The sequence below is a fragment of the Petaurus breviceps genome, unplaced genomic scaffold, assembly GCF_028583685.1.
Source record: "Petaurus breviceps papuanus isolate PSGF00001 unplaced genomic scaffold, PetGlider_PUasm1.0 91041, whole genome shotgun sequence".
In the NCBI taxonomy this organism is placed as follows: domain Eukaryota; kingdom Metazoa; phylum Chordata; class Mammalia; order Diprotodontia; family Petauridae; genus Petaurus; species Petaurus breviceps.
Window position 1 is genome coordinate 11,921,322 of NW_027187400.1, and position 14,573 is coordinate 11,935,894.

General features: G+C 51.2%; 1 protein-coding gene across 5 annotated transcripts in view; it reads left to right on the forward strand.

The window, feature by feature from the left end:
• The window catches only part of RAP1GAP (RAP1 GTPase activating protein), a 97,103-nt gene that overhangs the window by 64,655 nt on the left and 17,875 nt on the right, over nt 1–14,573 (forward strand). For 4 of the 5 annotated variants that reach the window (XM_069079236.1, XM_069079237.1, XM_069079239.1 and 1 more), the window contains exons 1-8: nt 8,184–8,237; nt 8,592–8,670; nt 9,269–9,322; nt 10,897–10,980; nt 11,494–11,594; nt 11,920–12,049; nt 13,038–13,193; nt 13,970–14,041. In XM_069079236.1, the coding sequence (XP_068935337.1) occupies nt 8,662–8,670; nt 9,269–9,322; nt 10,897–10,980; nt 11,494–11,594; nt 11,920–12,049; nt 13,038–13,193; nt 13,970–14,041 (606 nt within the window). In that variant the 5' untranslated portion in view covers nt 8,184–8,237; nt 8,592–8,661. Of the gene's footprint in view, nt 1–8,133; nt 8,238–8,591; nt 8,671–9,268; nt 9,323–10,896; nt 10,981–11,493; nt 11,595–11,919; nt 12,050–13,037; nt 13,194–13,969; nt 14,042–14,573 lie in introns of those variants that run through there. The other variant, XM_069079240.1, reaches the window with a different exon arrangement.

The window sequence follows — 14,573 nt, forward strand, 5'->3', positions numbered from 1 at the left end:
GCCCTCCCTGGGTAGATGGGTGTTGAGGGAGGGAGGGGGAAGGAGCACTGGGCTGGTCCTATCCCAGCAGATGCTTCCCTGGATCTCAGGGTCTTGACCTCAAAAGTGATTCTGCATCACCCGCACCACTACCACCCCCTTGCGCCTCTCACCAAGCTATTGACCCTCTACGTATGGTACTTGGGAGCTTCTTTGGGCAATAGGGGTGGGGGTAGAATTATAGATTTCCAGGGGAGGAGAGGGAGGGAGGGACGGAGGGATGTGCTCCTGTGAGTGTTTGGACAGTGTTTATCAGCTGGCTCCTAATTTTATTCTAAAAGCATTGGGAGTCAAGAGGGCAGCTTAGGGGCTGAGGGCTGACTCTCCATGTTCTCTGATTCCTCCCAACTCTGACATTCCGTGTTCTCAGGGCCCTGCCAGCTCTGACATTCTGTGTTCTCAGGGCCCTGCCAGCTCTGACATTCACTGTTCTAAGGGTCCTCCTAGCTCTGACATCCTGTGTTCTAAGGGCCCTCCTAAACCTCAAGAATCCCAAATCTCTGTCCCTGACAGAGGAAACATTTCTTCCATCCTTAGGACCTGGAATTCCAAATGCAATCATATTTATTGACTAAGGAGGCACTTGAATCCAGGTCTCCCAGGGCCAATGTCACCCTTAACCCTGGGAGCTCCTACTCTAATGAAATCAGTCCCAACTAGGAAGAGCGCACCTCCCTGGTCACCTGAGGTATTAGAAACTGATCCCAACAGTGGAGTCTCTGACCCAGAGTGTCCTGTCCTAGGTAACTCCAGGAACGTGCCAGGCTTTGCCATCCTTTATCTGCAGAGGTGGTAGGAAAGAGTGTGGTCGGCCTGGGCCCTGGGCTGTGACTGCAGAGCTGATCGAAAGTCAGAAGGAAGAGGGGGTCAGACTCCCAGGGCTCTGACTTTGTGACCATCCCTTCTACCCCATGTAACTCTTCCTGTGCAAAGGGTCAGGGATCTGAGCTTAGCCCTACTTTCCCCTGTCTGTGTGCCCTTGGGCAAATCCCTGCCACTCTCTAGGCCTGTAAGAAGAGAGAGAACAGGACAATTCTTGCTCTCTGCCTTCCTGTCTGCCCACCTTTCCCTTGCCAATACCAAATCTGTCCCCAAAAGCTGGATGGGTGAATCAAATGACTATAAGATGTTTCATCAGATAACTTGGGCCATAAAAGATGGTAGACGTAGGGCTAGTAAATCGATCTCACTTCTGACTTGTTTGTGTTTTGCAGACAGAAGAGGATTACATCCCGTATCCCAGTGTCCATGAGGTAATCCAAGACAGCTACTCTTCCCTCTCCCCTGGGCTGTCCCCCACCCACCCTTCATGCTCTCTCCCTCCCCTGGGGGAGCAGACCACCCTAGCTAAGAGTCCCTGGCAGCTCTTATCAAGGAATCAGTGGACACTAGGCCATACCCCAAACTCTGGGGCCACAGACCAAGACTTTGTGGTCTCCCTGTCACCCTTATCTCCCTCTTCCTGCTGGCTTTTGGCAGGCAGGCCTGGCTTTTGTTCATTCAACAAGTGTTGATTCTGCAGCTGTTTGGGGCCAGGCTTTGTGCTGGCTGAGGGAGGCATAGAGATAAAAAGCTCCTGACCTCAAGGTGCTTCCACTCTCCTGGGAGTACAGTGACAATAAGTATACAGATGATTGCTATGTGACTGGGGAGGGGGGTGGAATCTGGAAAGGTTCCTGTAGGAGATGGCTAGAGATTCTAAGAGATGCTAGTTCTAGATCCCCACCTAGATATTCTAAAAGGTGGAGGAGAGGAGGAAGTGCATTCTAGGCATAGGGGACAGCCTGTGCTGGAGGTAGGAGATGGAAATTCCCATGTGGAAAACCCTAGGGTTTTGGGGGGAGGAGTCACTGGTTTAAGGCTCCTGAGTCCTTGGAGGGGTTGGATGACCCACAGAAAGCAGACAGCAATTAAACCAAGTCCAGTCAGGCAGCAAGCATTTATTATGTGCCAGGCAAGAACTGGGGATACAGAGAAAAAAACTAAGGTGGCCTTGCCCTCAGGGAGCTTACATTCTAACAAAGGAAATGTAGAAAGAACTAAATCCGTGTAAGATCCATAAAGGGCAGAGGTAAGGTGATTCCAGAGGGGAAGGCAGTAGCAGCAAGGGGCACGGGGAATGGGGATGGGGGTGGGGGGAGCTGGGAAAGGCCTCCTGTAGAAAGCAAAGTTTGTGTGGCGGCCAGGTGGCTCAGCGAGTAAGAGCACCGGCTCCAGTGTTGAGAAGACCTGGAGATCGAATCCCGGGCTCAGACACTTAGCACCCACCCAGAAACACCTGGCCGTGTAACCTTGAGCAAGTTACTTAACCCCGATTGCTTAAAAAAAAAAAAAAAGCAGAGTTTGAGATGAGTCTTGAAGGAAGTCAGGGAAGCTAAGAGGCAGGTCATTCTAGGCATGGGAGGCAAAAGTGTGCAGATGGAGGGACATGTTTGAAGAAATACAAGGACACCAGTGTAACTGGATCATAGGTACATGGAGAGGAGTAAAGTGTAATGAGTCAGCAAAGATAGGAAGATTTTTAAAATTGCCAAATAGAAGAATTTATATTTGATCCTGGAGAAACTTAGAGAGTTACTGGAACTTAATGAGGAGGGAGTGTAACATAACCAGACCTACACTTTTGTTTTTGGTTTGCTTGTTTGTTTTTGAGGGGGGAAGGCAGGGCAGTTGGGGTCAAGTGACTTGCCCAAGGTCACACAGCTAGTAAGTGTCAAGTGTCTGAGGCTGGATTTGAACTCAGGTCTTCCTGACTCCAGGGCCAGTGCTCTATTCATTGCATCACCTAGCTGCCTTAAGACCTACACTTTTGAAAAATCCCTTTGGCTGTTGTATGGAGGATGGATTCGGGCAGGGAGAGCCTGCTCCAATGGGGGTGGGAAGATCATGTAACAGGCTAATTCAATAGATCTGATAAGTGGTAATGAGGCCCTGAGCTACATCGGGGATGCTGTGAGGGGGAAGCATAGGAGAGATTTTGTGAAGATTTAAAACACAGAGATTTCAGAGCAGATTGTCTGTGAGATACGTGGGAGAGGTGAAGAATTTTGGATGAAACTCGGTGAGTGTGAGGATGGGGGTGCCCTCTGCACTAGAAGGGGGGCTTTGGGGAAGATCAATTTCAAAATTCAATTTGGACATGTTGAGTTTAGGATGTTTGGGGGCATCCAGCGGGAGATGGACAAGAGGCAGCTGGAGATGAGAGTCTGGAGGTCAGGGCTGGATAAATAGATCTGGGAGTCACACCTGCCTGCTGACTGATGAGAACCATACCTACAGGAGACAGATAGTATAGAGAAAGAAGAGAGAAGGCCCAGGACAGAACTTTGGAGGGCACCCATGGTTAGTGGGTACAATATGGATAAAGGACTAGCAAAGGTGGCAATAGGTTCTCCAGGCTGTCTCCTTTAAGAGAGAGATCAGGAGTCCCCAGAAATCAGTCTTCTTTTCTATCTTACTGGTCCCTCTGGATGCCTTCAACTGTGGCATCTCTGCCCCCTGCGGGGCCTCTGGGAACTGACCTTGAATTCCGGGAAGTGGATAGGCAAGGCTTCTCTGGTCCTCTGCCTGGGGTGTGTCCCCCCCAAAGCCTCTGAAGAGGAATTCTTCGTTTCCCTTCTGTTTTTTGGGGGGGTGTTCTCAGCCCCAGGGGATTGTGGGTGATGCCATGAACAGCTCTTGAAGGGGCTAGGCAACCTATGGAAACTGACTCAAGTTGAAAGGAAGCCCAGTATAGGGGAAAGAATCAGTATTCCTTAATCAGAAGCCCTGAATTGGAGCCCTAGATAAATCCCTTCTCATTTCTGAACTGTGGTTTGCTCATCTCTAACAGAAGGATAATAATAATTAAATAATAAATAATTAATATTAATAACCAGCTCAGGGCATTGTTGCCAGGAAAGTGCTTTGTAAATCTTGAAGCTCTCTAGAAGCAGGAGTTACTGTTAGCTCAGGAATTAATGACAGTAAGAACGGATGTGCCCTCAGCTTTTCAGGGTCTGCAGAGGTTTGTATTTGAGCCCTACAAGAGCTCTGTGGGATGGGTGCTGTTATTGTCCCCATTTCACAGTTAGAGAAGCCAGGGCTCAGCCTAAACTCACACCTAGATCAGACCTGGAACCCAAGGCTCTCCTGATGACCCCTCTCCTGATGACCTCTCTCTGATGACCCCTCTCCTGATGACCCCTCTCCTGATGGCCCATCTCCTGATGACTTCTCTCCTGTTGACCCCTCTCCTGATGACCCCTCTCCTGATGATCTCTCTCCTCTGACCCTGTTGCCTCTTCCAGGTCCTGGGGCGTGAAGGGCCCTTCCCCCTCATCCTGCTGCCTCAGTTTGGGGGTTATTGGATTGAAGGTACCAATCATGAGCTCAGCAACATCCCCGAGACAGAACAACTCCAGTCCCCCACCTCCAAAGTGAAGCTGGAGTGTAACCACACGGCCCGGCTTTACAGGAAGTATTTCTTAGGCAAGGTGAGCCAGGGGGCCTCGGGGCTGTGAGCCGGCGGCAGCAACTCAACCGGGATGGCAGGAGTGGCTGCCAAGCCTGGGGCGGGACCTTGACCTTCTGGGGCGTTGCCCTGTGAGGTGCCCTGCTGGTATCCCCTTGGGCAGCAGGAGGGTCAGAGGCAGCTTCCTCAGGGCAGGAGTGGCTGTGGAGGGCTTGGGGTGGGGTGGGCATCATTGAATTGCCTTCCAGGCCCATTTGATTGTGGCTTCTTCAGGAGAGGGTCTTGATGAGCTGGGAATGAGCCAGCAGTGTGATTTGGTGGCCAAGAAAGCAAATGCTGCCCTGAAGAGGGGCATAGTGTGCTCTACCGTGGGCAGGCTGTTTAGAGCTGGAAGGGACTTCAGAGGCCATTTAGTTTAGCTTGCTGATTTTGCAGATGAGGAAACTGAGGCCCAGGAAAGGGAAGTGGCTTGCACAAGGCCACACAGGTCACAAGTGGACGAGGTTGGAGCTGAGATGCCAAGAGCATCCCGTGGAAGGAAAACTGAAGATATTTAGCTTAGAAGTGACCTGAACAGGTTGAGGGAAGGGAGACACATCAGCTGCCTTCAGGGATTAGAGTCATTCTGCTCTGCCTCTGAGGGTAGAACCAGGGGCAGAGGGCTGAGGAAGATTTGAGCTAGAGGTCAAGCGAAGTCCTCCAAATAATTTAAGCATCCAAAAGTTGAGGCCTCAGGGGTAGAGGTCCCTGGAACCCAGAAGCCACCTCTGGGAGATGGAGTCCAAAGACCTGGGTTCAGGTCTTGGCTCTGACCTTCTGAGCTGGGTGGCCTGGACCAAATAGCTTCATCTCACAAGGCCTCAGTGGTAAAAGGAAAGGATAAGACATGTCCATCTCTAAAATCCCTTTTGGCTCTGACATTTAGCATTACAGGTTTTCTCCCAGCTCTGACCTTCTATGTTCTAAAGCCCCTCCTAGCTCCGACATCCTGTGTTCTCAGGGCCCTCCCAGCTCTGACATCCTGTGTTCTAAGGACCCTCCCAGCTCTGACATCCTGTGTTCTAAGAGTCCTCCCAGTTCTGACCTTCTATGTTCTAAGGGCCCTCTCAGCTCTGACATCCTGTGTTCTCAGGGCCCTCCCAGCTCTAACCTTCTATGTTCTAAGGCTGCTTCAAACTTGGACAGTTGATGCTTTACAACATTTCATATTCCAAGAGTTTCTTCTAGAAGGGCCTTGAGCTTGCCTTCAAAGGAAGGGTAGTATTCAGATGAGCAGAGGAAGAAGGAGGACTTTCCAGGCTTTTGATAGTCTGGAGGAGACCCTGTCCAGAGGAGTGGGATGGGGTGAGATCAGGAGCCATGTCCTTACCCTGGATGGAGGGATGTGAGAATTCTGCAGACACCATAGAGACCATAGCAGGCTCGGCTTGGGATAGAGTGGAGGTATGGAGGTGGTGAAGGTTGGGGGAGAGGGAGGACAGGATGACCTTGGGCTTGCTGGTGTTGATGCCAAGGCAGCAGGTGAGCCAACATCACGAGATTCTGAGTCCGCCCACCCCACTACTGCCTTCTGTTGGCCTCCCCCCCAACTCTATCCTGGGACATGACCCACTGGAGATCCAGGGAGAGAAGGGAGCAGCCTCAGCTTAGGTCCTGAAGCTCGTTTTCTAAAAAGGCCTGGCCTTTGGGCAAAGTGTTCTTCCCCTTAGAACAGTCAGGGCCTCCCCAGAAACTTGTGGTGGCAGGAAGTGGGGTGAGGAAGGGAAGCAGGGGGAGTTGGGGGATGGAGGGAGGGCAAGTTGGGGGGGGAGGAAAGGGGGAACCATCCTTATCCCCCAGGAGCATTGGGTTTGGAATTAGATGGCATATATTAAAATACTTTTTCTGCTAATGTTACTTCTGTGGGCATAGGTGGCAAGTTAACTTTTTTATGCCTCAGTTTACCCCTTTGTAGAATGAGTGAGTGGACAGGCCTAAATGACCTCTAAGGTTCCTTCCAGATCTAAATCCTGTCATCCTAGGACACTCCTCTGCCTCATGCCTAGAGAGAGGTTCATGTTTAAACAGGAACTCACTTCCGGGCCGATTCCTGGGGTGGGCGTTGGCCAGGGGAGCCGGCTGCACTCGCTGGGCTGGGCTGGGCTGGGCGGGATCAGGGGTGTGTGGAGCCCAGGGCTTCCCCTCCCACATCCCTGCCTTTGGGCTGGCATCCTGGGATTGGGGATGACCCCCTTGCCCACTCCAGTCCCTGCCACCCATCTATCCGTTCCCACTGTGAGTGGCCCTACTTCTCCTAGGAATCTTCTGCCCACCCCCTTGAGTATCTTCCTGGCTAGACATTGGCTCCAGAGGCCTCTCTGTTTGTTTGGGACATGTTTCACTTCCTCTAAGTCATCCACTAGGGCCACACCCCACTGCTGGGCTTCGGGGTTGCAAGTGACAGGTTCATTGCCAGTCTCCGAGACTTGCCTGTAAGCCTACTATGTGCTCGATTCTGTCCCTGCCCACGGGGAAGGACCCAGCTGACTAGTCACAGTGAGGAGACACAGAAAATAATTAGGGAATGATTCATTATTAAGCCCTGTGATGCCTTCTGTTGGTGCTCTGTAGGTACCCTGAAACTATGGGGGTGGGGGAAGAAAATTCCTGGCTTTGGAGTCAGGCTGGATTTGGCATTGGCAGGCCTAGGCCCCTGGCTCTGCCACGGAAGTCACTAACTCCACCAACCCTCAGCTCCGTCACCTGTAAAATGAGGGACTGAACTAGGGGATCCCTGTGCCAGCTATAAATCTGTGATTCCAAAGAAGCCACTTTCCTCTCTGGCCCTCACTTTTGAGGCAAAGGTTGGACTCAAAGAACCCAAATGTCTCTCCCTGTTCTAACATTAAACATTAGTTTGGGTGGCAGCTAGGTAGCCCAGTGGATAGAACACCGGCCCTGGAGTCAGGAGGACCTGAGTTCAAATCTGGACTCAGACACTTAGCAGTGTGACCCTGGGCAAGTCACTTCACCCTGTTTGCCTCAGTTTCCTCATATGTACAATGGGCTGGAGAAGGAAATTTTTGTGTCTTTGCCAAGAGTCAGACTCGACTGAAATGACTGAACTGAGCCATCTAATAGAAGAAACAGTATGCAAACAAAAGTTTCAGGATAAATTTGGCAGTTAGCATCTGGTCTCTTCTGATAGGAAGTAAGCTCTGTGAGGGCAGGGACTATGTCACCTTGGCCTTTGTTTCACCATGGCCTAGCACGTAGAAGCATTAACTAAATGCCTGTGGACTGACTGAGCAGAGGACCTGGGGGACCTCAGGAAAGACAGAACCCTCCTGGGCCTCACTGGTGAATTGAGGGGGTGGGAAAGGTGGCCCCTGAGGTTCCTTCCAGCCTTAAATCTGGAGACCCCACAGGGAGTGGGAAGCTTTTAGAGGTAGTGAGCTTCCCGTCACTGGAGGTCTTCAAGGGGCTGTTTGTTGGGGATGCTGTGCTGTGGGTCAGGTGACCTCTGGGGTGTTTTCTAGTTCTGAAGGAAATTTTTCTAGTTCTAGGAGGAAATGGGGCACATGCAGAAAGGGAGGTTCTTGATCTGATTCTCCCTGTGCGGCACTGAGTTCCCCTTCCTCCATCTATTTCCCTTGCCCCAGGAACATTTCAACTACTATGCCTTGGACACTGCCCTAGGCCATCTGGTGTTCTCACTCAAGTATGATGTAATCGGGGATCAAGAACACCTGAGATTGCTGCTCAGGTGAGCCAGGGGCCCAGGATGATGAGCCTGGGGGTGGGGGGGAGGCCCTGCTAGGCAAGAGTGTGGGAAGTCAGGAAATATTAGACCTAGACCTGAGAAATCAGGAGCCCCACTCATCCATTTTATGGAGGGGGAAACTGAGGCACCCCAAAGGGAAATGTCAGAGTCACACAGAGAGCTTATTGCACAGTGGGATTTGAACGCAGGACTTGGAACTCCCAAGCAAGTGCTCTCTCCATCACACCATGTTCCACTCTGGTGTTTCTTTCTGGGCTCCCCTTCCCACCAACTAGGCCATACCTGACCTCCCAGCTCCCTCTTGTTCCCTCACTCTGCCCTGTTCTCTCCCCCCAGGACGAAGTGTAGGACCTACCATGATGTCATTCCTATCTCCTGCCTCACAGAATTCCCCAACGTAGTCCAGATGGCAAAGGTTTGACCTCCCTGCCTCCCAACCCTCTGGGGCTACCACAGACTCTGACTGTGGGCAGACCAGGCTGGGGAGGCCCCTGCCCCTCCTGCCCGTTCCAGCATGTCCCTCCATGTCTAATCCCCCTGAAGATGCACTTGGACACGACCCCTCCCCAATGGCCACTATCCTGATGTTTCTGTGGTGGTTTGTGCGCTCAGTCAGACATGCCCCCAGCTCATGTTCTTATATGTGGGCACACACACTGGCATTCTGTCACATGCTCCCCTCATGGCTCTGCCTTCCAACTTATTCACCCGAGCCCCCATCCCTGTGTTTCACCCACTCCGTGTCACCCCCTATGGCTGCTCTGTTCAGGCCCTGGATTTCACACATTCCCCCAAACTTTTCTCTCGCCCTGGCTAAGGGGCACCCTCAGGTCAGCCTTTGTTCAGCACTGGCCAGTCTTAGCCCACTGTCCGAACTTGAATTCTCTCATGCTGAGCCAACTCAGCTCCTGTAACAGGAGGGCCTCCATACCCTGCCCAACCCCCCTCCATCCCCCTGGCCTCATCTGCTCAGGGTCCAGCCCCACACACCCTCCCTTATCCTCTCCTTGCAGCTGGTGTGTGAAGATGTGAACGTGGATCGATTCTACCCAGTGCTTTACCCTAAGGTAGGACTGACGTCTTGGGTCCCATCCTCATTGCTGGGAAGTGGGAGCTGAGCTGTCTTACATGGTGGGGGCAGGAGAGGCCCCTCAACTGTCTGAGTATTGGGAAACATTATGTCCCTGAAACCCCAGCCTCCTCTGGTATAATAGTCAGCTTCCTGGGATTCCCAAGATCGGGGGAGGTAGTAATGAGAAGGAACTTATTGCCCCAGATCCCTGACACCAGGCTTGTCAGTCTAGAGTGGATTTATGGGGGAGGGGAGGGTTGAGTTGGGCATTTGTCCCTAGTTGCTACTCAGGCCTCTCTTGCCAGCTTCATAAGCTCGAGCATCACAGGAGGGTCTCTATCTAGGAGAACTGAAAAGTTCTATCTGAGGAAAAAAAAGATTCCTCAGGGAAGAAAACTGGCTTTGATTTTGTGCCTAAGGGTAGACCCAGAAAGAAACCCTCTCCTATAAACACATGCTCTAGAAATGAATTGTCATAGCTGGAAGGATCTTAGAACTCAGCATGTCAGAGCTAGGAGGACCCTTAGAACAGAGGGTGTCAGAGATGGGAAGGGCCTTTGAATGTGGAATGTCAGAGCTAGGAAAAACCTAGAACACAGAATGTTAGAGCTGGGAGGGACCATAGAACTTGGAATGTAAGGGCTGGGAGGGGCCTTAGAACATGGAATATAAGGGATGGGAGGGGCCTTAGAACATGGAATGTCATAGCTAGGAAAAATCTAGAACACAGAATGTCAGAGTTGAAGGAATCTTGGAACAGAGAATATCAGAACTGAGAGGGACCTTAGAAGATAACATGTCAGAGTTAGAAGGGACCTTAGAATAGAGAATGTCAGAGCTAGAAAGGACTAGAATGTAGGAGGTGGAAGGAACCATAGAATAGAGAAGTATTTTAGGAAAGAATGTTGGAACTGCAAGGGGCTTTAGAACATAGAACAGAAAATGAAAGAAAAGGACATACATATTTATTTTCTTCAGGGGACTAATAGTCTATGTGATGAGTCATGAGAGCTCTAGATACTAGGCAAGATACTTGAATAAAAATGTGCAGTACAGGCTTCAGGTATAATTGTAGCTCTGAGAAGAGAGCATGAAAAGAGATGTGGATACACAGGGTTCTCTTAACTCCAGAGGGAAGAACTAGGAATTACAATACAGGAAAAGGTAGACAGTTGCCAGGAGGAAGATTTCAACTCCATGTAAGGAGAAATTTCTCTCCACTTGGAGCTGTCCTAAAGTCGAGTGGCCAGCCCCTGGGTGGAGAGGTTTCCCCTCTGGAGAAGGGGATCAACTGCTGGAGATGGAGAGGAGATTCCTGCTTAGGGATAGAAGGGCCTAGCTCTCCTGGGAGGTCTCTAACTCTGGCATTCTGTGAGTGGCCAGGGAAGGCTTCCTGGAGGAGTGAGCCAAGCTGGGCCTGAAGAATTTGTCTAGGAAGAGGGGGACATGAAAGGTGCTTCAGGGAGGAGAGAGTGGCATGAGCAAAGGGGTTGGGGATGATCATGGCCTGTGTGTTCAGGTAGGAAGATCTCTCTTGGAGAACACACACTGACTATCTGCTTTTCCCAGGCCTCCCGCCTCATTGTCACCTTCGATGAACACGTCATCAGCAATAACTTCAAGTTTGGGGTCATTTACCAGAAACTCGGGCAGGTGGGGCTCCCCGGACTTTGCTGAACCAACCTCCCGCCAATACCTGGGGGGACCTGCCCTCACCACCCCCCAGGGCAGGTGACCAACCCAGAGACTTCAGGATTCTCCAGCTGTTGGGTCCGTCCCATTGCCTCCCACCTTAGATCATAGACTATGTGAGCCAGAAAGGGCCTTAGACATCATCTAGCCCAGTCCAACTCCACCCCTTATTTTGAGGCTAATGATTTGCCCAAGGGACTAGACTCTAGGCCTCCCAGCTCCCAGCCCATGCTCCTGCTCTGGTAAATGGCTGCTGCCTTATTTCCCCAGGGGTTCCATGGAGCTCCCTGTTGGGTTGTGGGGACAACCCAGAGACCTCCACGCTCACCCGGCCCAGCTTCTCTGATCTTGGGGGATGCTGGCCTGCGGTGTGTTCTGGGTGGGGGGAGGAGGGCTGAGGGAGGTGGGAGGGAAGAAAGAGGGATGCCGCCTGCGGTTGGCTGGCCCCACAACCCCAGCCCCATGTACCCGCAGACCTCTGAGGAGGAGTTGTTTAGCACCAATGAGGAGAGCCCTGCTTTCGTGGAGTTCCTAGAATTCTTGGGTCAGAAGGTCAAACTACAGGACTTTAAGGGGTGAGTTGTCCTGGCTCTGTCTCTTAACTCACTGTGTGACCTTGGGTGAGTAACTTCCCTCTGTCTCCTCATCTCTAGACAGATCAGACCAGCTCATCTCTTACTGTCCCTTCTGGCTCCAACATTCTATGATTCTTGGGAAAAGACAATGGGGGGGGGATGGGTTTGAATGGGGGAGGGGAGGGAGTGAAAGGTTCATTCTTCAGGAATGGGAGGGGGGCCCTTAAGGAGTGGAGCCCCTCTACTCTGGCCTTGGTGGGGTTCTGAGTCTAGCTGTGGATTGCAAGCGCAGCTAAGCCAGTGGGGTGATGTCTCTGGATGGCAGGTTCCGGGGGGGCCTGGATGTCACTCACGGGCAAACGGGGACAGAGTCGGTCTACTGCAACTTTCGGAACAAGGAGATCATGTTCCACGTGTCCACCAAACTGCCCTACACAGAGGGGGATGCCCAGCAGGTAAGGCGTGGCCCTTAGCCCTTAGCCGCCTTCAGCCCCTCTGTGGATAGACGTTGTATTTCTAGGCATCTAAAACAGGACAAATGGGTTGGTTTGCAGAAAAAACAAAAGTGGGCACTATTTCTTTTTTTTTTAAATCACATAGATGGAAAGATGGTCATTCTGTTGGATTAGAAACTGAAAGCAATGTTATATAGCTCACTGTATAAGCTTGTCAGCAAACCACTTTATTGCCTTGACTTTTTCAGCTGTGAATTGAGAGGGCTGGATTGTTGGTCTTGAAGTCTCCTTCAAGCTGGAATCTTTGTTCAGAGTGACCTCCTAACTCTGACATTTTTTGTTCTATGGTTCTAGCATTCTGTGTTCTAAGGTTCCTCCCAGTTCTGATGTTCTTTGATTTTGTGACCTAGCTCCAGGGAACAGAGTTCAGTGGAAAGAACTTTGTACCTAGAATCAGACAAGCTGTGTTCTTGACCTGCCACTTATCAGCAGCCACATCCATAGTGGAGTGGCTCAGAGTCAGGAAAATGTGGGTTCAGATCTCACCTCTGACCCTTACAAATTAAGTTTGATGGAGAGAGTTCTCATGCTGGGAGTTCCCATGATTACATAATCACAGCTTCTTAGTACACTATTATTATGTGTATTTAAGTATTATTATGAGTTTTTTCATACTTGGAATGTGTTGAAATATGAAAAGAACAAGGAAAAAAATTAGGGAGAAAGATTTTCCTCCCTGGGAACTTTGATTTTCTCAAGAAACTGGAAGAGGGGGAAATCCTATCCCACTTCCATCCTCTAGATTTCTAGCATCAAATCTCTATCTCCCCCCATTTGCCTTCCATGCCCAGCTATGGCTGTGACTCCCTAAATACTAGAGAATGGCTTCCCTCGCCCACACCCCTTATGAGCCTGGAGCTGCAGGAGGGTCTCTCTCTTTGCTCCCTCAAGGCTCCCAACTCAGGGGCCATGGGGGCCCTGTGCTCAGTTACAGAGGAAGAGGCACATTGGGAATGACATCGTGGCCGTGGTCTTCCAGGATGAGAACACACCCTTTGTGCCCGACATGATTGCTTCCAACTTCCTACATGCCTATGTGGTGGTGCAGGCAGAGGATACTGGCCCTGATGGGCCCCTTTACAAGGTGAGGGGGCTCCATGAGGGACCCAGGGCCTCTGCTTACAGTCCTGGGTTAGGGCAGGGAGTAGATGAGACCGGTTCAACTCCTGGCTTGGCCACTCACTTTCTTTGTGACTTTAGGTTAAGTCACGGGCCTCATTTTTCCAGTTTATATAATGAAAGGATTGAATTAGGTGATCACTAAGATCCCTCCCAGCTCTGACATCCTCTGTTCTAAGGCCCCTCCCAGTTCTGACATTCAGTGTTTTAAGCTACCTCCCCTGCCCCGACTCTGACCACCTGTGTTCTAAAGGCCCTCCTAGCTCTGACATCCTGTGTTCTAAGGCCCCTCCCAGCTCTGACCTCCTGTGCTCTAAGGGCCCTCCTAGCTCTGACATTCTGTGTTCTAAGGGCCCTCCCAGCTCTGACATCCTGAGCTCTAAGGGCCCTCCCAGCTCTGACATCCTGGGTTCTAAGGGCCCTCCCAGCTCTAATGTTCTCTAATGTCCTAAGGATTCTCTCAGCTGACATTCTGTAGTTCTAAAATTCCCTCATACTTTTGCCCTATAATATTTGCCCATCTCCCAGGCCTGCCCCTTTCAATCCCTGTTCTTTGCATCCCTCCTGCCTCATTGAGAAGAGCAGGGAATACAGCCCTTTCACCATCCCTACAACCTCTCACCTCCTCTAGGTCAAAGTTGGTTGGGCTAATCTCATGCCCCTATTCCAAGGGGACCCTGAGGGAGTAAAAGGAAAATGATGGGGAGGGGGCCTAGAATGAAGGGCTGCTCTCCTCTCCAGGTCTCTGTTACTGCCAGGGATGATGTGCCCTTCTTTGGGCCTCCACTTCCAGACCCTGCTGTCTTCAGGAAGGTGAGAAGGATACCCTTTCTCTTCTCACCCTTCTCCCCTTCTCTTCTCCTTCTCCTCTTCTTCCCCTTCTCTTCTCCCCTCTCCTCATAGGAGGAGGCCACAACCTCTGGGTCGTTTTTTTATTTTGTGTGTGTTGGGGTGGGGGGCAATGTCTCTTTGCCTCTGTACCAGGCCCTGTGACTTTCCTTGGTAATGTTGGCAGGCCCATGGGACAGGTGGAGGAGCCCAAAGGCTGTGGGGGCTTCCAGCCCTTGGGGATTTCTGAGATGCTTTTTTAATTCCTGGGGAAATTTGAGCTAATCACTTCCTTGTCTCAAGGCCTTCGTGAAATGTCAAAGGAAACTGTTGAATCACATGGGGGCTGAGATCCCTTCCCACCATCAATGCTGAGGGTTGTATTCAAGCGATCCAGGTGGGGAGGGGCCACATACAGATGCAGCAGCTGGTTTTCCCCAGAACAGAAGCATCACCTAAAGCTCCCTGATAGGATCCTGGGGCCAGGAATTCATGACTCTGGGACTCCTTCTCTCCC